Raw genomic sequence first — 26209 nt, forward strand, 5'->3', positions numbered from 1 at the left:
CATTAAACAAATTGCAAAAGATTCACCAACACAGATGTCCAGAATACTGTGGAATTTTGAGATGAAAACAGAGCTTTTTGTATTGGATTCAATGGGCTCCGAATACTTCCGCTTCAACAGTTGACGTCACGCGCAAACGTCATCATATCGAAATGTTTTCAGCCGGAAGTTTGCCGGGAAATTTAAAATTGCACTTTATAAGTTAACCCGGCCGTATTGGCATGTGTTGCAATGTTGAGATTTCCTCATTAATATATAAACTATCAGACTGCGTGGTCGGTAGTAGTGGGTTTCAGTAGGCCTTTAAACCAAAAATAAACAAAAGGTGAGTGCCCCTAAGAAAAGGCATTAAAGCTTAGGGATGGCTATGCAGAACGAAACAAAAACTGAACTGGCGACAAAGTAAACAAAAACAGAATGCTGGACGACAGCAAAGACTTACAGCGTGTGGAGCAGACGGCGTCCACATTGTACATCCGTACATGACATGACAATGAACAATGTCCACACAAAATAAGATAGCAACAACTTAAATACTCTTGATTGCTAAAACAAAGCAGGTGCGGGGAATTGGGCTCAAAGGAAGACATGAAACTGCAACAGGAAAATACCAAAAAACAGGAAAATCCACCAAAATAGGAGCGCAAGACAAGAACTAAAACACTATGCACGGGAGCACAACCAAAAAACTCAAAATATGTCACGGCGTGACAAAAGCTATATTGATGCATGCTTTGTTATAGATTAAATTCATAGCCAACAATTACGACAACGACTTTTTATTGTCTACTGAGTTTCATTTCTTAATGATTTCTGCTGGTGGTGTGCCTGGTGGCTCAAAAAAGGTTGAAAAACACTGTAACAAAATATCGTGACCCTCCTTCTTTGACTCAGTTTGTATTATCAAAATATGAACTTACTCATCAGGAAGTCCAGTATGACCAGGTCCATAAAATCCACCAGTCTGGTACCTTTGTCGTATGGAGCTGTCTTTTTGATGGTGGAGCAGTAGTCAGGTTCTGTCTCCCATCTTAAAAAGTACATTGTTTGTCACACAAAGCACACGCCTTTTTTGTCATGCAAGGGTACAACAATGCAGCCGCTCACTTTGCTAGTTTACTGCGGCTGTAGGAGCGTCTCCAGGGGGACCTCCAGCTCCTCCGGGTCGCCAGGGAGAGGTCGGGCAGCATGAGGGCCAAGGAGGCCTCAAGGTTCCTGGGCCGGCCACAGATGGCATGCTCTGTTGAACAGTAGTAAGAGCACCGGCCGTAGAAGCACACGTTTCCCACTAGGGGGAGCCGCAAGAGCACACAGAGGAGAAATAAAGTGCTCGGTGAACATGCAAATAACTCCATCAGTAGTCCACAACACCATGTTTCTAGTTTTTCAGTCAAACCACTGAGTCTTTTTTTGTGGTGGTCAGATGCAAAAATATTGGTAATTGGTTGAGAATTGACCTTGGTATTAAAGTATCTACAGTGGCACCTCGGTTTATATTAGTAATCCGTTGCAGTATGTACAACAAACACCGAATCTGGGCAACTTTTCTCCTAAAAAAATAATGTAATTCTAACCTAAAAAGGTATTATTAATTAATCAGGGCGCGGGATCTTTCTGTGTGGAGTTTGCATGTTCTCCCCGTGACTGCGTGGGGTACGCCGGCTTCCTCCCACCTCCACCTGGGGATAGGTTGATTGGCAACACTAAATTGGCCCTAGTGTGTGAATGTGAGTGTGAATGTTGTCTGTCTATCTGTGTTGGCCCTGTGATGAGGTGGAGACTTGTCCAGGGTGTACCCCGCCTTACGCCCAAATGCAGCTGAGATAGGCTCCAGCACCCCCGCGACCCTGTAAGGGACAAGTGGTAGAAAATGGATGGATGGATGCGGAAAACAATGTAAAATATATAGCAATGGATAAATAAACATCATTTTATCTTCACTATAAACTGTTGTTGGTGAAGATTTGATGGTGTTTCACACCTTCTTTATCACAGTGTGCTGGCATTGCAACGTTCTTTGGTGGTGGTTTATTTCAAAAAGCAGCCACAAATTGGCTCCAAAAAGGGTAGAAATATGTGTTTGGGCGTTTGATTCCACGAAATAATATGGAGGAAACTAGTTTGCTAATTGCAATCCTTGGCCGTATGAAAACCAGGGCAAAATTTGGCAAAAAGTTTTTTTGAAAACTGAGGTACCACTGTATCCAAGTCAGCTCAAGATCAATACAAACATCTTTAATGCCATTGTGGAAAGCTCTAGATTAGATCAGGGGTATTAAAATAAATAGTTTTGGGGGCATATTTCCAGAAAGCTAAGGACCGCTGGCCAGACTTCTCCCTTCATTATTCTTATTTTGTGTATTGCAAAGAACCACTGTCTTCTATATTGGACATTTGATTTTGGTCTGTTAATTTTGTCAGAACTACAGGAACACTCTGCTGTTTTTAAGGACCTTCTGCAAAAAAGCTAGTTAAAGAACCATCTCTATGACAGCACTTTGTGTTTTTAAGTATCTGCTGCAGTTTTTTTTAATTGAACTCGCAGGCCAGCAGTTGAATAGCCTAAAATGTAACCTATACTACTTTTTTACTAAATAAGTTTACCAACTGAAGTAAATAAGGTACAACAACACCTTAGTTACATAAATCACATTACGGAAAAAAAAATTTGTACCAACTAAAAAGAAGAGGACTCAAAGGGACGCCTCGAGGAATGCTTCAGTTATGTAAATAACAAGTTTGGACCTCAGTGTTCTATGTTTGCTAGCTAGGTTAAATGTCAACACAAGGATATTCCAATGTGTTTACAGTGGTCCAAGGTCCACTACACAAAGAGAGTAGTGTTTTAAGGAATTTGCTGCAAAAATGTTTGTCTCAAAGTTTTCAACTGAATTCGGTGGCCAGTGTGGTGTCATTCCCAGGCTGGAATTGGCCCCCAGGCTGCCAGTTGAATAGCCCTGCTCTGAGTGGTTCCTTTTAACTTTCAATTCAAAATTACAAAACAACAAACTTCTCCCTGCACACAACACAAGGAATTTACAGCATTAGCTTGCCTGGATTTTGTTATTTTAAATAACTGCCGTCACATTTTCGGTAGAATGTTGTTTTCTTGTCAGCTCATTGCCCTGAAAAGTTTTTTTCAATAGCCCCAATTAGAAAGCGTATTAACGTAGAAAAGGTGAGTCCTTTAATCCCAGGAACACCATTCATACCGCCAAGCATGGTGGTGGTAGTATTATGCTCTGGGCCTATTTTGCTGCCAATGGAACTGGTGCTTTACAGAGAGTAAATGGGACAATGAAAAAGGAGGATTGCCTCCAAATTCTTCAGGACAACCTAAAATCATCAGCCCGCAGGTTGGGTCTTGGGCGCAGTTGGGTGTTCCAAAAGGACAATGACCCTAAACACATGTCAAGAGTGCTAAAGGAATGGCTAAATCAAGCTAGAATTAAAGTTTTGGAATGGCCTTCCCAAAGTCCTGACTTAAACATGTGGACAATGCTGAAGAAACAAGTCCATGTCAGAAAACCAATAAATTTAGCTGAACTCGACCAAATTTGTCAAGAGGAGTGGTCAACAATTCCACCAGAAGCTTGTGGATGGCTACCAAATGCGCCTTATTGCAGTGAAACTTGCCAAGGGACATGTAACCAAATATTAACATTGCTGTATGTATACTTTTGACCCCGCAGATTTGGTCACATTTTCAGTAGACCCATAATAAATTCATAAAAGAACCAAACTTCATTAATGTTTTTTGTGACAAGTATGTGCTCAAATCACTCTATCACAAAAGAATAAGAGTTGTAGAAATAATTGGAAACTCAAGACAGCCATGACATTATGTTCGGTACAAGTGTATGTAAACTTTTGACCACGACTGTATATGTCAACCTGTTCGGTTCCCTGTAGTTGTGTGCCATGAACAAGTATTTTGTCACTTCGACTGACCTTAGCACAAGCATTGTATATAAAGTTCCCAAATATTGTAGTCTGTATTGCCATATTAACATTCAGTGTTTCCCACACATTCATTTATTTGTGGCGGCCCGCCACGAAATAATTAAGGCCGCCACAATTTTTTTTTTTTTTGTCCTGTCCAGCTTCTCAGGCAAATCATATAGTTGATGTAGATGCCCATATCGGCTGTTCAGATTTACTTTACAAAAGAGAAGTGTAGGATCAAGATTTTTGGAGCTCTTTGTTCAGTGGATCAGATGTTTAATGAAGCTTTGTATCTATCTACCACCACTACTGTTTTCTGTTTATTTGTTACTGACTGTGGCAGGACACCTCTGCCTCTGTTTCACTTTATGTTGCTGGTAAATAATATGGTTGTAGTAGTAGGCTAAAGTAAAATTATTTAGTATGCACTAATTAAAGGGGCAGAGCTTTAAGAGACATTTTAGCTTTTATATTTTTATAAGATATATTTTTTGTTAGAACCACAATTAATAAATGTATTTCAGTGAATAACTTATTGTTCAAATCTGTATATAAATATGTACATAAAGTGTTGTAATTATATTGTAAAATGGATGGATGGATGTACGTTTAAAACAAAACTGTTATTATTAATTAGTAAGTATACATTTTTTGAGCCTTTTTAGAGAAAATCATATCATTGTAGTAAATTGTGCAAATTACTCGATGTCATGTGACCACGCCCATAGCCACGCCCCCACTGCCACAGGTATCTTGGCAGTTTATGGGAAACACTGACATTGCTCTATGTGGTGTTGAAAGCAAAAAATACCGGGAGAGTTAAAGAAAGTCCTGGCCAACTTGAGATCAGTGGTGATGTTTTTGATCTCTTTGACCACATCCACTTGCCTCCCGACGGCAGGAGGGACTCTCCTGTAACCCAAAATCCTGCAGAGAATAGACGAGATGAAGTGACAGAAAAGATAAGGGGATTTTTGATGAAATGCCAGCGTAGGCATTGTTACATGTTAACACACCACTGTGCATTTTGCCCTTTTCATTCATTTTCATTTGTCCTTTGTACCTGTCCAAGTGAAAGGCTGCGATTTCAGCGTTGTGTCGCTCGAAATCGGAGAAGTAGTAGAGGTTGTAGTCGGTTTCGTCATCTCTCTGCTGCCTGCAATTACAGAAAATAAATACTGTAGGTCAAATTTGGGTAAAACCTTTTTTTTTTTCTGTTGCTGAAGCGTACTGTCAAACACAAAATGTTAGAAATATTGTTGACCTGAATTTGTATTAGGGTTGTCCAAAGACCAATATTTTTGCTACCAGTACCGAAATGTATTTCAATACTAATAAAGGGGACCACAAAAAAATCATTATTGGCTTCATTTTGACAACAAATCTTATGATACATTAGACATGTTTCTTATTGAAATCAAATAATAATTTTGGCATTAAATAAGATAAGGCAAGTTCTTTTATAAAGCACAATTCGTACAAAAGAAAATTCAAAGTGCTTTACAGAAAATTAAAAGGCAAAAATAGGCAGAAAATACAATCATAAAAACAATCTGAATGTATTAACTAATTAATTATTTATTAATGTATTATTTATTATTTATTCAAATTAAAATCAATCAAAGAGTGTGGATACAATACTTTCAGTTGAAATATGCACAATTAAGTCAGTGTGTTCAGCCTGGATTTGAACATTGCCAACCTTGAGGCCCATCTCACATCTTTAGTAAGACATTCCAGATTTTAAAAGCATAAAACAAACTACATTTCACCATGTTCGGTTCTGACTCTAGGCACCAGCAGGAGACCACTCTCTGAGGTTCTCAGAGCTTGAGATGGTTTATATGGCTCTATCTAACATGTCAGATGTACAAAACCCAAAAAAGTTGGCACGTTGTGTAAATCGTAAATAAAAACAAAATACAATGATTTGCAAATCCTTTTCAACCTATATTCAATTGAATACACTGCAAAAAATATATACTTAATGTTTGAACTGGTAAACTTTGTTATTTTGGGGAAATATTAGCTAATTTGGAATTTGATGCCTGCAACATGTTTCAAAAAAGCTGGCACAAGTGGCAAAAAAGACTGAGAAAGTTGAGGAATGCTCATCAAACACTTATTTGGAACATCCCACAGGTGAACAGGCTTATTGGGAACAGGTGGGTGCCATGATTGGGTATAAAATCAGCTTCCGTGAAATGCTCAGTCATTCACAAACAAGGATGGGGCGAGGGTCACCACTTTGTCAACAAATGTGTAAGCAAATTGTCGAACATTTTAAGGACAGCATTTTTCAATGGGCTATTGCAATCTACGGTCCGTAATATCATCAAAAGGTTCAGGGAATCTGGAGAAATCACTGCACGTAAGCGACAAGGCCGAAAACCAACATTGAATGCCTGTGACCTTCGATCACTCACGCGGTACTGCATCAAAAAGCGACATCAGTGTGTAAATATCACCACATGGGCTCAGGAACACCTCAGAAAAAAACACTGTCAGTAACTACAGTTGGTCGCTACATCTGTAAGTGCAAGTTAAAACTCTACTATGCAAAGCGAAAGCCATTTATCAACAACACTCATCTAGGATGGACTGATGCAAAGTGGAAAAGTGTTCTGTGGTCTGGCGAGTCCACATTTGAAATTGTTTTAACTGTAATGACAGACAGGTCGAAGAAAACACAGAAATGATCTGATAAAGCAGCATCAATAATCAAGAGTGTGGCCTCTGCTGTGGGTGGGCTTGTTTACATGGTGAGTTAGACCCAAAATTTTAAGGACAGCACTGAGTTCTTTAGCATGCCTGTCATTGGCTACATCCACATGCGCATTAAAGTCCCTTGTGATGATCAAACAGTCAAAGTCTGTACACACAACTGAAAGTAATTCCATAACATCATCAATAAATGAATTTGAATTCTATGGTGGTTTTTAGATAGTGATATAAAGTATGGATGGTTGTTTTATCTCTATTTTGAATGACACATACTCAAATGATTAAAAAAAAAACAATGACAATTTGTGTGTGCAGATATTTTGCCTGAATGTGGCACAAATACCCCTCTGGTTTTGTTGTGTCTCAAACAAATAGTTAAAGTGAGGTGGGCTAGTTTCAATCAGAACTGCATTTGCTGTGTTTATGTGGAGCCATGTCTCAGTTAAAAACATAAAATCGGGATTGTAAGAGGAAATATAATTAATTCAAAAGTATTTATTACTTAAAAATCTGACATTGTGCACTGAATGTTTGAGATTAGCTAGAGTTACCCTGGACATTGTATTCTTCAAAGGAATGTGGATTACATTTCTCTGATCAGATAATCTAACTGTCCTTTAACTAATCAATGTGCTGTGATAGTCGTTATTGTTTTAGAAGAGAGCCCTTTTTTATTGGGCCTCTGGTTGTTGTGATGTTTATCAGAAACCCTTTGCATCCTAGACAACAGCTGTAAAGGCCCACTGAAATGAATTTTTTTTATTTAAACGGGAATAGCAGATCCTTTCTATGTGTCATACTTGATCATTTCGTGATATTGCCATATTTTTGCTGAAAGGATTTAGTATAGAACAACGACGATAAAGATCGCAACTTTTGGTATCTGATAAAAACAACCCTTGCCCCTACCGGAAGTAGCGTGACGTCACAAGACAAAGGATTCCTCACAATTCCGCTTTGTTTACAATGGAGCGAGACATTCGGACCGAGAAAGCGACGATTACCCCATTAATTTGGTGAAGATGAAAGATTCGTGGATGAAGAACTTTAGAGTGAAGGACTACAGAGTAGTGCGGGGTGTATCTTTTTTCGCTCTGACCGTAACTTAAGTACAAGCTGGCTCATTGGATTCCACACTCTCTCCTTTTTCTATTGTGGATCACAGATTTGTATTTTAAACCACCTCAGATACTATATCCTCTTGAAAATGAGAGTCGAGAACGCGAAATGGACATTCACAGTGACTGAACATGTAAATACACGTTTAATAATTTTCAGCTTTGCGAAGCTAAAAAAATAGAAGCTAAGTTAGCTACAGAGCTAACGTGATAGCAGGCTCAAATGCAGATACAAACAAAATTTTAAAAAACCCTGACTGGCAGGATAGACAGAAGATCAACAATACTATTAAACCATGAACATGTAAATACACGATTAATAATTTTCAGCTTGGCGAAGCTAAAAAAATAGAAGCTAACTTAGCTACGGAGCTAACGTGATAGCATCAGTCTCAAATGCAGATGGAAACTAAATTAAAAAAATAACCCTGACTGGAAGGATAGACAGAAGATCAACAATACTATTAAACCATGAACATGTAAATACACGGTTAATAATTTTCAGCTTTGCGAAGCTAAAAAAATAGAAGCTAAGTTAGCTACAGAGCTAACGTGATAGCAGGCTCAAATGCAGATAGAAACAAAATTTTAAAAAACCCTGACTGGAAGGATAGACAGAAGATCAACAATACTATTAAACCATGAACATGTAAATACACGATTAATAATTTTCAGCTTGGCGAAGCTAAAAAAATAGAAGCTAAGTTAGCTACGGAGCTAACGTGATAGCATCAGTCTCAAATGCAGATAGAAACTAAATTAAAAAAAACCCTGACTGGAAGGATAGACAGAAGATCAACAATACTATTAAACCATGAACATGTAAATACACGGTTAATCATTTTCAGCTTGGCGAAGCTAAAAAAATAGAAGCTAACTTAGATGCGGCGGCGGGCGTTGTACGCTTTTGACGACACCCCGGCCGCCATCAGAGTCGGCAAGAAACATATATTTCCCCAAAGTTACGTACGTGACATGCACATATCGACACGCACGTACGGGCAAGCGATCAAATGTTTGGAAGCCAAAGCTGTACTCACCGTAGTGCGTCTGCTATCCTGCTCAAAACACAACACCAACCTCCTGGTGTTGGTGTTGCTACAGCCAGCCGCTAATACACCGATCGTACCTACAACTTTCTTCTTTGCAGTCTCCATTGTCCATTAAACAAATTGCAAAAGATTCACCAACACAGATGCCCAGAATACTGTGGAATTTTGTCGAAGAAAACAGAGGTATTTGAATTGGGTCCAAACACTTCCCTTGACCTCGTGACATCACGCGCATACGTCATCATACCGCGACGTTTTCAAGCGGAAGTTTCCCGGGAAGTTTAAAATTGCACTTTATAAGTTAACCCGGCCGTATTGGCATGTGTTGCAATGTTAAGATTTCATCATTTATATATAAACTATCAGACTGCGTGGTCGGTAGTAGTGGGTTTCAGTAGGCCTTTAATGCTGTTGGGGGAATAACAGCTAGGGGCACCGCTGGCAGGGCAAGGTTGGGGCATCTTTGGTTAGTTGAATAGGCTATGGAGGAAGAGGGGCGCAATATTTTTTTGATGAAAGACTCCTTGATCGTGCCATGTCCGGAGTAAGGGGAATAATTTTAATCCCTGATTTCACCAAGCCCTCCAGATGGTCAGGAAGTCTCATGGGTGACAGTGGAGAGGAGAAAGACAGTGAAGCATCTCTGGAGGGTGTATATGCAGCAGGTGGGATCCATGTTTTTGGTGCGGGCCGTGATTATGGTGGTGATGAGTTTACTGCATCAGAATCCTGTATTCGAGATACAGGAGGTGCTGCTGTGTTTGCTATGGCTGAGTCCTTTGCTGAGTTCCAAGGTGGCAGCAGAGGAGGAGTTCTTCTTCTGCTCGCCTTCTCTCTTCTCTGTGGCAGCACAGGATCCGGTCCAGGCCTATTCCGATGCCTAATGGAGGAGGTTATCCGTCGGTCATCTCATTCCACCCCTGTTCAGGTTCAGAGTCTTTCCTCTGAAACAGATCCTCTCTTTGCCAGAAGAGATTGAAATTGTCAATGACATGGAGTTCTCTGGACTCGCAGACTTTGGACAACCATGTATTCAGCTGAAGCAGCTTGCTGAATTTGTATATCCTTCTGTCAATGCTTGGAAGAGGTCCAGTGATAAATAGATATTTTCACTTTATCAACACTCTCAAATAGTTTATTAAAGTCTTTCCTCAGGATTTCAGACTTTTGGTTTCTGACGTCCACGACACCCACATGCACAATGAGCTGTTTGATTCCTTGATGTTTTTCCAATACCTCAGGCAGCTGCTTTGTGATGTCTGAGAAGATGGCACTTGGAAAGCAGCTTGTAACCATTCTGTTTATGTTTATGTTAGATATGGCGCAGTTTACTTTATTCCAGGTGATCGGCCATGGATACCAACGTTGTGACTTGGTTTTGCTTTAGCACCAAGTCCATTACAGAGTCTTGGAAAAGACAAAGTATCATTTAGCTTTAGGCTGTGCGTAACACTTTTTTTCACCCCTTGAGGAGATAAATAATGACTTCTTACCACTGGAATCCCTTATTACCACTGGAAGTGTCTCATTAAGTCCATTTTCGCTTTCCAGTGAAAAAAATCCTTGCTTTTAGTGCACACATTTCTTGGTGATATTTCAAACGTCTTTCACGGAGAGCCATCGTATGGGTTACTCCTTCAGTTATGTTGAGAGGGTTGTATCTGACTTTTCAGATGGATTGTAAAAAGCATAAAAAAATACAAAATGATTTAATTAAAAGCATAAAAATGATTCAGAGAGTCTTGGTTCACTTGAAAGAAAAGGAATAAACTTATATCCAAGACTTGTATAATGATTTGAAAGCAAATAAAGCAGCAAGCAAACAGAAAACAGTTTGTATGTACGTGACCGTCGTTCCTGACGATTTACGGCGCTATTCGCTAATCCTCATGGTAAATGTCGTCTTCCTTCAGGCAAAATACAACCGCTTTGGTTCACTGGCGCCGCTAAAATTAACCAAAACTAAAAGTCCTTAGATGGGGCTTTAAATGCTAATATGAATACAAGAGACATTAACGTCTTTCCCCGTTTTATAAACGACACACCCCAATCTAAACTTATACAAACACATTACTGTCCGAGCAACTAAGATATTCAATTGAGCACTACAAGCTGTGCGCTCTTAGCACAGAGGGATCGATATAAGTATATACTCGGAGGAATATAACGCGGAGGTGTTTTTACGATGTGTTCAAGGACCGATGAACAGAGTAAGACACCACATCGCCCGCCAGAACACTCTAAATCAGTGAAGCATAAGAAAGAAACAAAATAGTAAAAATAACATGCAAAATAGTTGGCTTTCTAACAGTAGGTCTATTTACTTTAGCTATTTAAAAAAATATATTTCAGTGTGGGTATAACAATCTGTACTTTTTGGGCACATTCGACAATATCACTACGATAATGATAACCGTAATAATTGTGGTCACAATAAACGTGATATTAATTCTTTATATCGTTATATCCCTAGTTGCTACTTCGTCAACCGTGGTATTGTTTTTAACGTTCCACTTTTTTTTTCTTTTTTTTTTCCAAACAGTTTGTATACTCATGTATCTAATTTAATTTTACGCATTATGCCCCCGCATTGTCATTACATCTTAGCAGCAGAGTGCATCATGTTTTTTTTCCCCAAGACATATCTGTTTCACACTGAGATAAGACTGTTCAGGTGCACTCAAGCAAAGCATCGAAAACAAATAAAATGTTGAATAAAAAAATTTAAGGTTATATCTCCATTTTACAGAATCAACATACTTCATGGGTTTGAACATGGCCCTCCCATAGTTGGGAAATGACATCACCAGCTTCAGTTGTGTACCTCCGGTCTTCTGCACTGAAAAACAAGAAGATGTTGCTTTTAAAATAGAAACACAATGCTAGTGCTTTTTCTCCCCCAGCGCAACACCTCACAGGGTGCAATGGTGAAAAATAAATGCGTCATCACTGAGATCTGACGCACACCTTGCTAACCTGACCTTTACATGATCAAATGTGATTGTTGAGAGTACAGACAAGCCCTCTGTGTGTCAGTGTTCAGATCTGTGTGAAACAGTAACCCTTAATTGTCTTTTTACACGTGACTTTTGCTACACTTGTGTTGTGGCAAATGTTAGTGATGAGAAATTGTAATATATTATATTATATCCCTGTTATTGTGGCCAACATGATCACAGTTATCATTATTATCACAGTATTGTTGTACGTGCTCAAAATGTACTTATGCACACAGTAAAATATTTTAACCAAGTTGTATTTAAAATAAATAAATAAAAACTCACACATTACTTATATTGTTCTATTATTGCGTTTTTAGATATGTTTATCTTCTGTTTTAATTTGTAAAGGTTTTAGAGTGCTTGATATTAAAGGCACAATGGGTGTTGTTTGTAATGGGGAAGGGCGTCAATTTATAGTCATGTTAACATTAAAGATACTGTAGCTAAGGATAACAGTGTACTAGCTGCTTCTTCTGGTAAAGAGAAGTATTCCCGTGAATTTTTCAAAGTGAGGATATCCCAGTTTTACAATAATACAAATTTGAAACGGTAATACTAATTGTCAGGAATTTTATCACGGTAAATCAATATAATGGTGACTGTACATCCCTAGCCTGTGTGCATCGATCCATACTGATAGCATATTTATTATAATAAACAAACCATGTTCTGTATATTTTTTTAGAAATACTTTGAGTTAACATTCAGTAACTTTATAATCATACACAATGAAGTCTCACACAGATGATCTTAAGTTGTTTTTACAAGTTTAAAGAAATATTTTTCTTCCAAATCAAGACTTGTTTTGTTGACTTGTGGCATTATTAACATGAAACCTACAATAAATCTGATTCTATTTTTGAGACCCAGAGTGTATGATGATAAAGTTCTGAAGACAGACACACAGATCTGATTACACACACAGATTGAGACACTGTTTTTCTCAGTCAACCAACTTCTTGTGGTCTACATCTGAGTCAGTGCTTGAAGAACTGGAATACCACGTACGCATTCAATTGCTTTATAACCAATTTATCAAGGCCTGTTAGAGATTAGAGTAATTCTGGTATAATTTCAAAACATACTGATCAAAACATACTGCTGTAACCCAGGTGTGCTGAAAACTGTGACAGTTCAGATAAGATAGATTAGGATCATCTAACTGAAGTGTCTTGATGCTGCTTGCTTCAAACTGACTCTGTGTTGGAAAGTGTCAGCTATTCTACACAACCGTGCCCTTCGTTCTGACCTTGCCCTCTCTTGACACCCGAACACCCTTACTAAGCTTGCATTTCCACTGCAGATTTCAGAAGGTTGGGGCTAATTACATGTGGGGCAACTAATAGACCGCAGCAATTGTACCAAAAAAAACAATCCGTATCAACGCAACCAAAGGCTACTGAAAAATGTGACGAGTGGGTTGGATATTCTAGGACCCTTCACAATGAAAATGATGCGCTTGTTGAGGCCTCTTGACACGGGTAGCAAGCATCAGAGTGGAATCTGCATTTGGAAAGTGTCACTCCTAAACTGCGAGTGTCAGCTATTATACACGGCCCTGCTCTCCATTCTTCCCTTGCCCTCCCAGGACACCTCAACCTTTTCGACCTTTATTGTGCTGGCTTTGCTCAGCTTATTTTGATAGAAAGTACTTTTAAGTAAGGAATTCAGGGTTGATTGCAATGGGTTGGGGTAAGATGACATCATATACTTGTTTAATTGTCCATAGGGTTGACCGATATTGCCTAAAATCTATGTTGCAATATACAGTATATCACAATAAATTATTTGTCAAATCAATTTATAATAGAGCCATTTCAAAACAGGTTATACTGTAGGTTAATAAAGCTCCTCCTTTGGCTGCTGACATTAGTGTATTAGGTCATTTCAGGTTTTCAGACATGTCTGCTTCCAGTGTAATTGCTCTGTTTAGTTTTTGTATCATTCTCTCTGCAGATTCTTATTCGTCTACTTGCTCATTTCCTGTTAGAAAAATGTTGTTGTACTTTTTAAGTGCAATGATATTCGTTCCGTTAATCGCTGCGGTAACAGGGTTTCAACTTCTGTTAACAGAGTTTTTCCTAGATTGACGGCGTGGTCACCATGATGTATTTTTCTTTTCTTTTCTTTTCCTTTCCATCCTTACCCTTTCCATCCTTTGAAACTGAGCTACTGTGTGGAACAATTCCCTTGTGGATCAATAACGTTTGTCTAAGTCTTAAGTAATCACACACATAGTTTGCTATGATTATAAATATTTATTTTTAAAAAAGCTAAAAAAAAAATTATACATACATTTAAAAACAAATCTGTTATTAATAATTAGCATTAACATATATTTTATTATTATCTTTTTGCCATATAGTCAATTGTTGCTGCTTAATGCACAATGTACTTTGTTGAGAATTTTTCAAGTGTCTATAGACTTTTAGTTTTTATTAAAAATGACTAGCAGCAAATCTAGCATCTTTTTCTGGTGTTATATAGAATGTACCCGCAGGGCTCGAATTTAACCACGGCAACTGCGGCATTTGCCGCGACCCCCTTGTGATTTGCTGTAATGCCCTAAAAAATTTACCAGCATTTACGGCAACAACATGCCGTGACCGCCCTTGACTTTTTACTTGTTAATAGAGTAGGGATGTAACGATAAACGGTATAATGAGAGACAGCGGTAACATTCCAGACGTTTACATTTTTAATTACAGAAAAGCCATCATTTATTAATGCAACTGCTTACTTCCTGAATACTGAAGCGTCGCAGCGTCCGCGCATGCGCACTAAAGCCGTTCGGCTCGGGAAACATGGCGGCGACTCCATGGACTTTGCTTTGAAAATGTTCGCTCTGAGCTAACTGAGCCGATCGCTTCGTTTCACTTTATTTCACTTCATATTACTTCATTTCAATCGCTTCTACTTCCATGGAGTCTCGGTGTGCGATTAAGAGCGCAAGGAGAACAATATTTGATGTTGCAGTTTAATTTTGAACATGCAGCTGGCGTCCTTCTGTCAGCTGTTGGGACTGAGAGTTAGCATGCAGCAGACGATGTGTCGGTAACGTTGCCACAACTTGTTTATAAAGTCGTTAGTTTGTTTACTGGGATGCTCACTCGTCCTTTAATTTAAAGGCCTACTGAAACCCACTACTACCGACCACGCAGCCTGATAGTTTATATATCAATGATGAAATCTTAACATTGCAACACATGCCAATACGGCCGGGTTAACTTATAAAGTGCAATTTTAAATTTCCCGGGAAATATCCGTCTGAAAACGTCTCGGTATGATGACGTTTGCGTGTGACGTCACAGAGTTTGCGGAAGTATTGGAACACCATTGTGTCCCAATACAAACAGCTCTGTTTTCATTGCAAAATTCCACAGTATTCTGGACATCTGTGTTGGTGAATCTTTTGCAATTTGTTTAATGGACAATGAAGACAGCAAAGAAGAAAGCTGTAGGTGGGATCGGTGTATTAGCGGCTGACTACAGCAACACAACCAGGAGGACTTTGAGTTGGATAGCAGACGCGCTAACGAGAGTATGCAGCTTTCTTCCAAACATTTGATCACTTGCCCGTCCGTGCGTGCCGCTATGTGCATGTCACGTACGTAACTTTGGGGAAATATATGTGCTGTATGAACTTTGCGGAAGTGAACGGTGCCTCAACTGGTTGCTGATCACCGCAAAGTCTCTTCTCAGTATTTGAACGGCAAATGTGAAAATTCAGCGATTTTGAATAAAAATAATCTAAAACTGGTGAAGTTAAATGGAAAATAACTTTATAGTATAATCACTGGATACATATAACAATGTAATTTTTTTTTCTTTTTACATTTTTTTTCTTTCCATGATGGCACGTGAGGCCCCGCCTCACCTGCCTCCCCTGCCTCCCCTGACTGCACGTCACTGATACATACAGTTCAAACCCCGGCCGAGTCATACCAAAGACTATAAAAATGGGACCCATTACCTCCCTGCTTGGCACTCAGCATCAAGGGTTGGAATTGGGGGTTAAATCACCAAAAATGATTTCCGGGCGAGGCCACCGCTGCTGCCCACTGCTCCCCTCACCTCCCAGGGGGTGAACAAGGGGATGGGTCAAATGCAGAGGACAAATTTCACCACACCTAGTGTGTGTGTGACAATCATTGGTACTTTAACTTTAAAGGCCTACTGAAATTAATTTTTTTTATTTAAACGGGGATAGCAGATCTATTCTATGTGTCATACTTGATCATTTCGCGATATTGCCATATTTTTGCTGAAAGGATTTAGTATAGAACAACGACTATAAAGATCGCAACTTTTGGTATCTGATAAAAAAAAGGCTTGCCCCTACTGGAAGTAGCGTGACGTAGTCAATTGAACATATACGCAAAGTTCCCTATTGTTTACAATGATGGCCGCATGAAGTGAGAGAGATTCGGACCGAGAAAGCGATGATTTCCCCATTAATTTGAGCGAGGATGAAGAAAGATTTGTGGATGAGTAAAGTGCAAGTGAAGGACTAGTGGGGAGTGGAAGCTATTCAGATAGGGAAGATGCTGTGAGAGCCGGGGGTGACCTGATATTCAGCTGGAAATGACTAAAACAGTAAATAAACACAAGACATATATATACTCTATTAGCCACAACACAACCAGGCTTATATTTAATCTGCCACAAATTAATCCCACATAAAAACACCTAGGTGTTTGTTATGCTAGCTCCTAGCTACTAGCTCGAGCTAGTTATAGCTCGAGCGGGTAATATGAACGGGATCCCGTATATATAACGAGCCAATACATTTCAAACACCTGCACAACACACACACTCACTCAGCCCAAAGAACCGTTCACCTAACCCAAGGTTCATAAAGCTTATATATTTAACCAAAGTTACGTACATGACACGCACGTACGGGCAAGCAATCAAATGTTTGGAAGCGCGCGGGTGGGACCTGATATTCAGCTGGGAATGACTAAAACAGTAAATAAACACAAGACATATATATACTCTATTAGCCACAACACAACCAGGCTTATATTTAATATGCCACAAATTAATCCCGCATAACAAACACCTAGGTGTGCTAGCTCCTAGCTACTAGCTCAAGCTAGTTATAGCAAGCGATCAAATGTTTGGAAGCGTACTCACGGTATCGCGTCTGCGTCTGTTAACGAAGTCAAAGTCCTCCTGGTAAGAGTCTCTGTTGTCCGAGTTCTTCGATCTTGACTGCATCTTTCGGGAATGTAAACAATGAAACACCGACTGTGTTGTGTTGCTGACTTCCCTCGCAAAATACTCCGCTTCGCACTGACTTTCTTCTTTGCTTGCTCAGCTTCTTTCTCCATAATGCAATGAACAAATTGCAACAGATTCACCAACACAGATGTCCAGAATACATCCAGAATGAGATGAAAACAGCTATTTCGTATTGGCTTCAATGGGGAAGCCATACCTGTGTTCTACTGGCTACGTCACGCGCATACGTCATCCTCAAAGGCGTTTTGAACCGGAAGTTCCCCGGGAAATTTAAAATTGCACTTTATAAGTTAACCCGGCCGTATTGGCATGTGTTGCAATGTTAAGATTTCATCATTGATATATAAACTATCAGACTGCGTGGTCGGTAGTAGTGGGTTTCAGTAGGCCTTTAATATGCTTTGGAGCCCCTGCCTCAAAATAAAAGAATGTTTACTTTGGTGCCCCTCCAACTTGCCTTCGTGCCCTAAAATATGAGCCCTCCTTTAAGGCAACACTTGACTTGACCTTAGTGTTTAGAGACTTTACTTTTGTCCCTTGATGATGAAAGAGGCGAGCTGCAGCGATCATAACGTCACACTTGCTTAGCGCTGCTGCATCAGTTGGACTTTTTTTCCTTAAAAAAAACCAACCACTGTCATCTTTTAATATTTGTATATCTGGGATACATTAAAGGGGAACTGCACTTTTTTAGAATTTTGCCTGTCATTCACAATCCTTATGTAAGACAACAACACATGTTTTTCTTTCTTTTATGCATTGCATCCATCCATTCATTTTCTACCGCTTGTCCCTTATGGGGTGACGGGGGGTGCTGGAGCCTATCTCAGCTGCATGTGATAAAAAGTCTGCTTACAATGGAGCCTATGGGAGTCGCTCTATTCTGCCAACAAAGCGCTTAAAGCAGCACTAAGTAACTTTTCAACCTTCTAAAAATATTTTTATACTTTTTGGGATGATATATGGACTTAACAACGAGTTCATTGACACCTCCGTCATGGCCTGAGGAGTCTGTATCGCTTTCACTAAGACTAAGCAATTTTAAGGAGGTTGGCAGGGACTAGAGGTGGGAATCTTTGGGCACCTCTCGATTAGCGCTTATCAAAAGAATATTACTAATACTTGGTTAATATTTAAGTCACAAAATGTAAATTAAGTATTGTTGGCGCTTTTTGGATGTTTTTTTTTTATGAATAGAGGACCGCCCATTGGCTCTGCTGTAAGCAGACTTTTATTTACGTTTATTTACGAGTTAGAATGCATTTAAAAAATACATATTTAATCATATCTTTTGCGAAGATTGTGAGCTACAACACATTATATAAATTTAATTTGTTTTCATTTACAAACTCTTATTTACAATGTGTGGCGGCAATGAATTTGCCATGGCGGTGCGCCACATTCAGTTACGTTAAGGGGAAACCCTCATTAAGGTGTACCAAGCACTTATTTTTTTTGCTATTTAACTTTCAAGCCCTTTAAGTGGTTAGCACTTATTTTTTTTGCTACTTAACTTTCAAGCCCTTTAAGTGGTTAGCACAGCTTCTTTATCTCCTCACGTTTTTCTGTCTTTCTCTTTTGCATCACATTTTACATCACATGTTTATTTCATACTTGCCAACCCTCCCGAATTTTCCGGGAGACTCACGAATTTCAGTGCCTCTCCCGAAAATCTCCCGGGACAACCATTCTCCCGAATTTCTCCCGATTTCCAGCCGGACTTAAGGCACGCCCCCTCCAGGTCCGTGCGGACCTGAGTGAGGACAGCCTGTTGTCACGTCCACTTGGCCAACCAAAAAGTAACCACAGAACACTATAGTGTTCTGTGGTTACTTTTTGGTTGGCCAACAGTTTACGTTGTATTGCGCACCCTGACGGCAAGTGTGGGAGTCAGTTCTGAAGTAGGAAGTAAAGAGACGTAACTTCGTCACCTCGCCTGGTTATTGACTCCAACCCAGAATATTACATTGCCCATACCTACGCTCCTTCAAAGGCTGTGCTACTGGCTGCAAAGCATTGCACTTTCAAATACAACAATGAGTAGAGAGGAGTGTTATTTGTGTATATGTGTAAATCAATGAACACTGAAATTCAAGTATTTATTTAATTTATATGTATGTTTATATATATATATATATATATATATATATATATATATATATATATATATATATATATATATATATATATATATATATATATATATATATATATATATATATATATATAGCTAGAATTCACTGAAAGTCAAGTATTTATTTTATATATATATATATATATACATATATATATCTATCTCCTGAGGATTGAGGAAAACCCCTCATGAAACAGGCCTGTAGAGATGAAATAGTCTTGTGATTTTTTTCCCACACATACATATTACGCTCTACCACGGTATCGAGCACTGTTTTTTGGATAATCTAATTAAGACATATACATATATATATATATATATATATATATATATACATATATATACATATATACATACACAGTACGGGTATATATATTAGGGCTGCAACCACTAATCGATTAAAATCGATTATAAAAATTGTTGGCGATTAATTTAGTCATTGATTCGTTGGATCTATGCAGAGGCCTTTTTTATTTTATTCTTTTTTAAATTTATTTTTATTTTATTTATTTTTTAAATAAACCTTTATTTATAAACTGCAACATGTACAAACAGCTAACAATAATCAAAATAAGTATGGTGCCAGTATGCTGTTTACTTTCAATAAAATACTGGAAAGGATAGAAATGTAGTTTGTCTCTTTTATCCGATTATTAATCGAAGTAATAATCGACATATTAATCTATTATTAAATTAATTGTTAGTTGCAGCCCTAATATATATATATATATATATATATATATATATATATATATATATATATATATATATATATATATATATACTTGAATTTCAATTAATTCTAGCTATAAATATACTACTCCCCCATTAACCCCGCCCACCTCAACCCCCCGCCAAATCTCCTGAATTTGGAGGTCTTAAGGTTGGCAAGTATGGTTTAGCTATTGTCTTCCAGTGACAATAATACTTATAAGAAATGTAGTTTATCTTCCACCAGGGAGGCAAGGATTTCTAACTTAGTGAAGCGACTCCGCGCCAACTCTGCCATTGGACAGTTTTGTAACTATACCCCATTTAGTTCAGCTTTATCATCATATACGCAATTGTAATGTGAGCTAGGGCGGGCCGCCCACCACAAGTAAACGATTGCAATTGAAACATTGGAAGTAACTCTGACGCTCCATTGACTTGACTGCATTTTGTGTTGCACCTGCACTAACGATGTGGTGAGTGGCCAGCTGCTCGACCACGGAGTCAATGTTGGGGTCCTGATGGAGGTAGAGTTGCCAACGAGAGATGCCGAGGTGAAAACGCAGCCAGGTGGGATGGCTGTTGCTGCTGCTGTTCCAGTGGTTGTAGCCTTCTTGGCTCGCGCTCACCCTGTAAAGAAAGGAGCTATGCCTCAACCACCCGTAGGTTGCAACGGTAGAATTGCAAGTTTTATGCCTGATTTTCCGGAAGGTGTGAGCAACAGGAAGAAATGCTTAGACAATTATTTTACTGTGTGACTACTGACCACATCTGGGAGCTCCTTTCAGACTTCCGCTTTGGTTTGACCCTCAGCAGCCAGTCATCTTCATGCATGGCCGTGGTGGGGACATTGTAAAGAGGGTGATCAAACAACGCCCCCAGTTTCAACAGGCCGGCCGCCAGTTGTTCAGCCAGGGGTGCCTTCACCGGCGCGATTCCTTCACTTTTCGCCGATAGGAGTTTGTTACGAGGCGTTCCAACAGGATTCTCGGTAGAGGTTGGTGATATGGTCGGACCACCGATACCCGTAGAGGAGCCGCTTTTGTTTACCAGACGTTTCAAGATGTGTGTCCATGGGGTTAGCGGGGGGTCACAGGGCTGACGGTACAAGGAAAGTGAGACAAGCGCCAGGAGAAGGTGCAGGAAAATAGAGATGAGTGCCAACGACAGACAGATTGTCCTAGATCGACGGCACATTCGCCACATCATCCTCTAGGGAAAGAGGAAGGAAGTTATATGAAGGCTGAAGGGAGGTAGGAAGGGGACAGAAAGTTGTTTTTCAAGGACAGAAAGCAAGAAAGTAAGAACTTACTTTGTCAGTGGAGCCTTCTTACCTGCTGCTGCAGTCAAACAGGATCATTGAATATCACCTGCCTGCCAGTTTGGACTTTTCTCAGTGGACACAGTGCCAGGTCAAAGTGATCCCAGTATCAGTCAATTGGTTGGTCTGAACTGGCACTTGGTCAACACTCACTGGAATTTGCCAGTGACAAATTTCTCACTAATAATATCTTATGTAGAGCTCCTTTTTTTTTACATGATCCACAGCTGAATGAGAATGTGGTACATATAATAAAGGGTACTATTGACCTGAATAGAAGTTGTTGCTAAGTTTAAAGATGAACCCTCATTTTGAAAAATATTCAAATATTTTTTTTTTTTTAAAAACGTGTTCAAATCAATGGCGTTTTATTATGCATATTTGTCTGCACTGCATTTTTTTAATGCTTAATTGACTACCATTCATTACTTATTGTGTCACGCATCCTAATATTGCCTAGTATCACTCAACCTTTTGAGATACTTTTTTTCCAAGAACGTCAAGTTTCATCTCACCAAGTCACTTGTTATGTGAGGGATGTGGAGAAAAGCTCTGACTTACCTGTAGGTTTGCACATACAGAACAGTGAAAATACCTCGGTTTTTGACCGCCTCACTGTTTGTATGAATCAGTTTGGTGGAAGTTTTTTCACTACATATTTGCCCAAAGTTTTTGTATACCGTCCCAATTGCTAGTGGCCGAACATTGCATATAACAAACTCATGTGTTTGTTTGCGGATCATTCAGCGGAATCGAGTTCCAACACTTGGTCACAAGTCACCAAATGTTGGTGACTCAGTCTCTGGGGGTTTTTTTTAATTGCATATGATTGCAAAATAAACCACACCAAAGGGCCATAAAAATGTTGTGCTAGCACTTAAAGTGCAAAACTATATTAAATTCAAGAAGGAACATGTAGCAAAGTACAAAGGTGGCATTCATGTGGCTCTCCTTCCCCTCTCTGCTCAGGTTATCGATAAAAGTAAAAGTGATTTTGACATGTATGTCCCATGTATCTTTATTTAGAAAAGTACCAAAATACTTTTGGTAATGGTACCAGTACCAAAATATTGGTATCGGGACAACACTAATACACACACACCGAGCACCCACTGGCAGAAATGTAGATCGGCGCCTATGCTTTCACTTATTGAGAAATGTTTCTCTGCTTGAATGAAGCCCGGCTGATGTGCCGCCCCCAAGCGCCATGTACCCATGTGATCGGTAGGTTAGTTCAGCTCCATGCGCAAATCTGTGAAGTGCCAGTCATATAAAACTTGCCTGCAACACGAACATTTAGCTTTCATATTAAGGTGGGGGCCAGAAAATATTGTCTTGTGGGCCGCGAGTTTGAGACCCTTGCCCTACTTATAAGAGAAATTGTATTTTATATACTGTTGTCTTGAAAATAAATCTGGTAATATTAGTTTTAACTCCGCTGTGTGTTTGAACTGACAGTAGCTGCATATTTAATCCCAGTAGCCTTTTGCTAAACCCTCGCACAGAGTGTAAATCTATATTTGATGAGCCTCAAGGTTGTTAGTCGCCGATTTAAGATCACATCCTTATTAAAATCCTGTTTGTATTTGTTTTCATGCTCCAAATGTCATACAGGAGAAGTACTCACTTCAGTACGTTTTAGGCGATTTCTTCACATCTCTCCCTTACGCTAATGATTTGTTTTTCCCCTCGCGTGCCCTGTGTGCATCATAGATGTTTGTCTTTTTCATGGAACATCCTTTTGTGTCCCTCGCTGGTGTTTCGTAAACAAGCTGGTTAAAGCCTTGATCCATCCGCCTGGCAGCTTTTATTCCTTTACTCTCATCTCCTCCACAACTCACTGCTTTCTTTTTAATTCTGACTATAAAAAAGCCTCCCATGGTCAGAATAAAAGACGCGCAGACACTCTTTTATTAATATTAAATTGTGTTTCTCTGCTCCACAAAAGAAAGCAAAGCAAAGATGTTCAGATAAAAAATGTATCTTTGTTCCAGTCTGACATACTTATTTTTCACTCTACTCCTATCCTGAGGTGGCTTTTGGGACTTCATCGCTCCGGCTTTTCTTTCCCAGAATAAAGACTTGGATCATCATCTTAAGTTGTTTTTCTTTGTACCCTCTTGTGTTTTTTTTGTCAGCCTTACACTGTCAACTAACATTCTGAGGCTACTGCAACTTTCTTTCCGCTCTATCTCAGGTGCTGAGAAGGTTGCTAAGATACAGCGCTCGTCTCTCAGAGTCAAGAGAGAAGCCAGGAATTATTAGGATATTTGAGGACACTGATGTTGTGCCTCAGTGGATGAAAGTGCAGTTCAGGGTCCTCATGTAACTAGAGTAAAGTTCCTAGTTATACATTCAAATCCCGGTCCACCCCGGGTCCCGACTTCGGCTGTCCAAAGTCTGGACCCGGGGTGGACCGCTCGTCTGTGCATCGGTTGGGGACGTCTTTGCGCTGCTGACCTGTCTCCGCTCGGGATGGTTTCCTGCTGGCCCCACTATGGACTGGACTCTCACTATTATGTTAGATCCACTACGGACTGGACTCTCACAATATTATGCTAGATCCACTCGACGTCCATTGCACCGGTCGCCCAGGGGGGGTCCCCACATCTGCGGCCCCCTCCAAGGTTTCTTATTGTCCCAATGGGTTGAGTTTTTCTTTGCCCTGATGTGGGATCTGAGCCGAGGATGTCGCTGTGGCTTGTGCAGCCCTTTGAGACACTTGTGATTTAGGGCTATATAAGTAAACATTGATTGATTGATTGAAAAAAAATTCTGATTATTATAGTGTGCGCACTAGTGTTGTCCCGATACCAATATTTTGGTACCGGTACCAAAATTATTTTGATACTTTTAGGTACTTTTCTAAATAAAGGGGACCACAAAAATTTGCATTATTGGCTTTATTTTGTGGGTGGCGGACCGGTACTTTTCAGAGGCGGTATAGTACGAATATGATTAATTAGTATCGCGGTACTATACTAATACCGGTTTACCGTACAACCCTAGTCCGTAGTTTCTTTCCCAATCAATGTGGAATTGATCTCATAAGTTGGCAAGACATGGCATGCCCAGGTTACGCCCCCTTTTAAATACGCATATCATAAATACACATCAGGAGTACTGGGCTACATAAAACACTGCACAGACTCTGTTACTGTGGATAAGCGCGTCCGAGTCTATTCCAACACAAAGCCATGGATGACGAGAGAGGTGCAGAGGCTGCTGAGGGAGAGGGACACCGCGTTCAGATCTGGCGACGGGGAGCTCTACAGCACTGCCAGAGCCAGCCTGAAGCGTGGTATCAGGGAGGCTAAGGAGGACTACAAAACAAAGATTGAGGACTACTTCCAAAGCAACGACTCCAGGAGGGTATGGCAGGGGGTCCAGCACATGACCAACTACAGGCCCAGCAACCTCCCGGCCGGCAGGGGAGACCCCCGGCTGTTAGAGGAGCTGAACTCCTTCTACACCCGCTTTGAGGTAACACCATCGGAAGCAGTCACACTTCACTCAGTAGCAACACCTCACCCAACAGCCACACCTCAATCAGCAGTCACACCTCACTCGGCAGACCACAGCAGCCTCACCCTTTCAGTGACGGAACACGAGGTCAGACGCACACTGAAAGCCGTGAACCCGAGGAAGGCTGCGGGACCAGACGGCGTCTCCGGACGGGTGCTGAGAGACTGCGCTGATCAGCTGGCTGGTGTCCTCACCGACATCTTCAACCGGTCCCTGTCCCAGGCCACCGTCCCATCCTGCCTGAAAACCTCCACCATCATCCCGGTCCCCAAAAAGAAAAACACTGTCAGCTGTCTGAACGACTACCGGCCAGTGGCACTCACTTCCATCACAATGAAGTGTTTCGAGAAACTGGTCCGGACCCACATCCTCTCATCCCTACCGCCCGCATTGGACCCCCATCAGTTTGCCTACCGAGCCAACAGGTCTACGGAGGACGCCATCGCTACGGCTCTCCACTCCGCCATGTCCCACATGGAGGGGTGTGGGGGGGGGGGGGGAGCTATGTACGGCTGCTCTTTGTAGACTTCAGCTCTGCATTTAATACCATCTTACCTGACAGACTGGTGACCAAGCTAGCAGACCTAGGAATATCCAACCCCACCTGTCTCTGGATTAAAGACTTCCTGACTGACCGCCATCAGAGGGTGAGGATGGGTACCCACACCTCCACAGCCCTCAGCCTCAGCACTGGCTCACCTCAGGGCTGCGTGCTGAGCCCCCTGCTCTACTCACTCTACACCCACGACTTCACAGCCACCCACCCTGACAATCACATCATAAAGTTTGCCGATGACACAACGGTGGTGGGCTGCATCTCTGGGGTCGACGAGACGGCATACCGGGACGAGGTGGAGCAGCTGGCAGTGTTGAGCAGGGTGAACAACCTGAAGCTGAACCAGCTCAAGACCCAGGAAGTGATCTTGGACAGCAGGAGGAGAAAAACTACCAAACAGCCCCTGTACATCGACGGGGGCTGTGTGGAAAGAGTCTCATCCCTACGCTTCCTGGGAGTTCACCTGGATGAGGACCTGTCCTGGAGGACCAACACCACGGCCATCGTCAAGAGGGCACAGCAGAGGCTCTACTTCTTGAGAGTACTCAGGAATCTCCACCTGAGACAGGATCTGCTGGTGTCCTTCTACCGCTGTTCTGTGGAGAGCATTCTCACATACTGCATCTGCGTATGGTTCTGCAGCTGCACAGCAGCAGAGAGGAAAGCTCTCCAGAGGGTCGTCAACTCGGCCCAAAAAATCATCGGGTGCCCCCTCCCCTCCCTGGAAGAACTGTATAACTCCCGCTGCCTGAAGAAGGCAGCAAACATACTCAAGGACCCATCCCACCCCGGCAACAGCCACTTCGATCGGCTGCCTTCCGGCAGACGTTTCAGAACCATGCGAACCCGCACAAATAGACTCAGGAACAGTTTC

General features: G+C 40.7%; 2 protein-coding genes across 4 annotated transcripts in view; one reads left to right on the forward strand and one right to left on the reverse strand.

The window, feature by feature from the left end:
- Positions 1 to 26209, forward strand: part of LOC133633978 (general transcription factor II-I repeat domain-containing protein 2-like) — a 54614-nt gene that overhangs the window by 3107 nt on the left and 25298 nt on the right. The window lies entirely within an intron of this gene.
- LOC133633418 (extracellular serine/threonine protein kinase FAM20C-like) lies at positions 904 to 21142 on the reverse strand. The gene is made up of 7 exons (XM_062025942.1): positions 20700 to 21142; positions 20394 to 20563; positions 11600 to 11678; positions 5009 to 5101; positions 4757 to 4872; positions 1108 to 1288; positions 904 to 1030 (listed from the first exon to the last, which is right to left on the reverse strand). The coding sequence occupies exons 1-7, from the start codon at positions 21140 to 21142 to the stop codon at positions 904 to 906; spliced, it is 1209 nt and encodes a 402-aa protein (XP_061881926.1).

Source organism: Entelurus aequoreus, linkage group LG18, assembly GCF_033978785.1.
Source record: "Entelurus aequoreus isolate RoL-2023_Sb linkage group LG18, RoL_Eaeq_v1.1, whole genome shotgun sequence".
Lineage (NCBI taxonomy): Eukaryota > Metazoa > Chordata > Actinopteri > Syngnathiformes > Syngnathidae > Entelurus > Entelurus aequoreus.

Coding starts and splice junctions, on each gene's coding strand:
- LOC133633418 (XM_062025942.1), bottom strand. CDS start 21,142: ATGATGTGGCGAATGTGCCGTCGATCTAGGACAATCTGTCTGTCGTTG. Junction 11,679..20,393: donor TCACCACATCGTTAGTGCAG/GTGCAACACAAA, acceptor CTTGTTTTTCAG/TGCAGAAGACCGGAGGTACA. Junction 4,873..5,008: donor GCAGCCTTTCACTTGGACAG/GTACAAAGGACA, acceptor TATTCTCTGCAG/GATTTTGGGTTACAGGAGAG.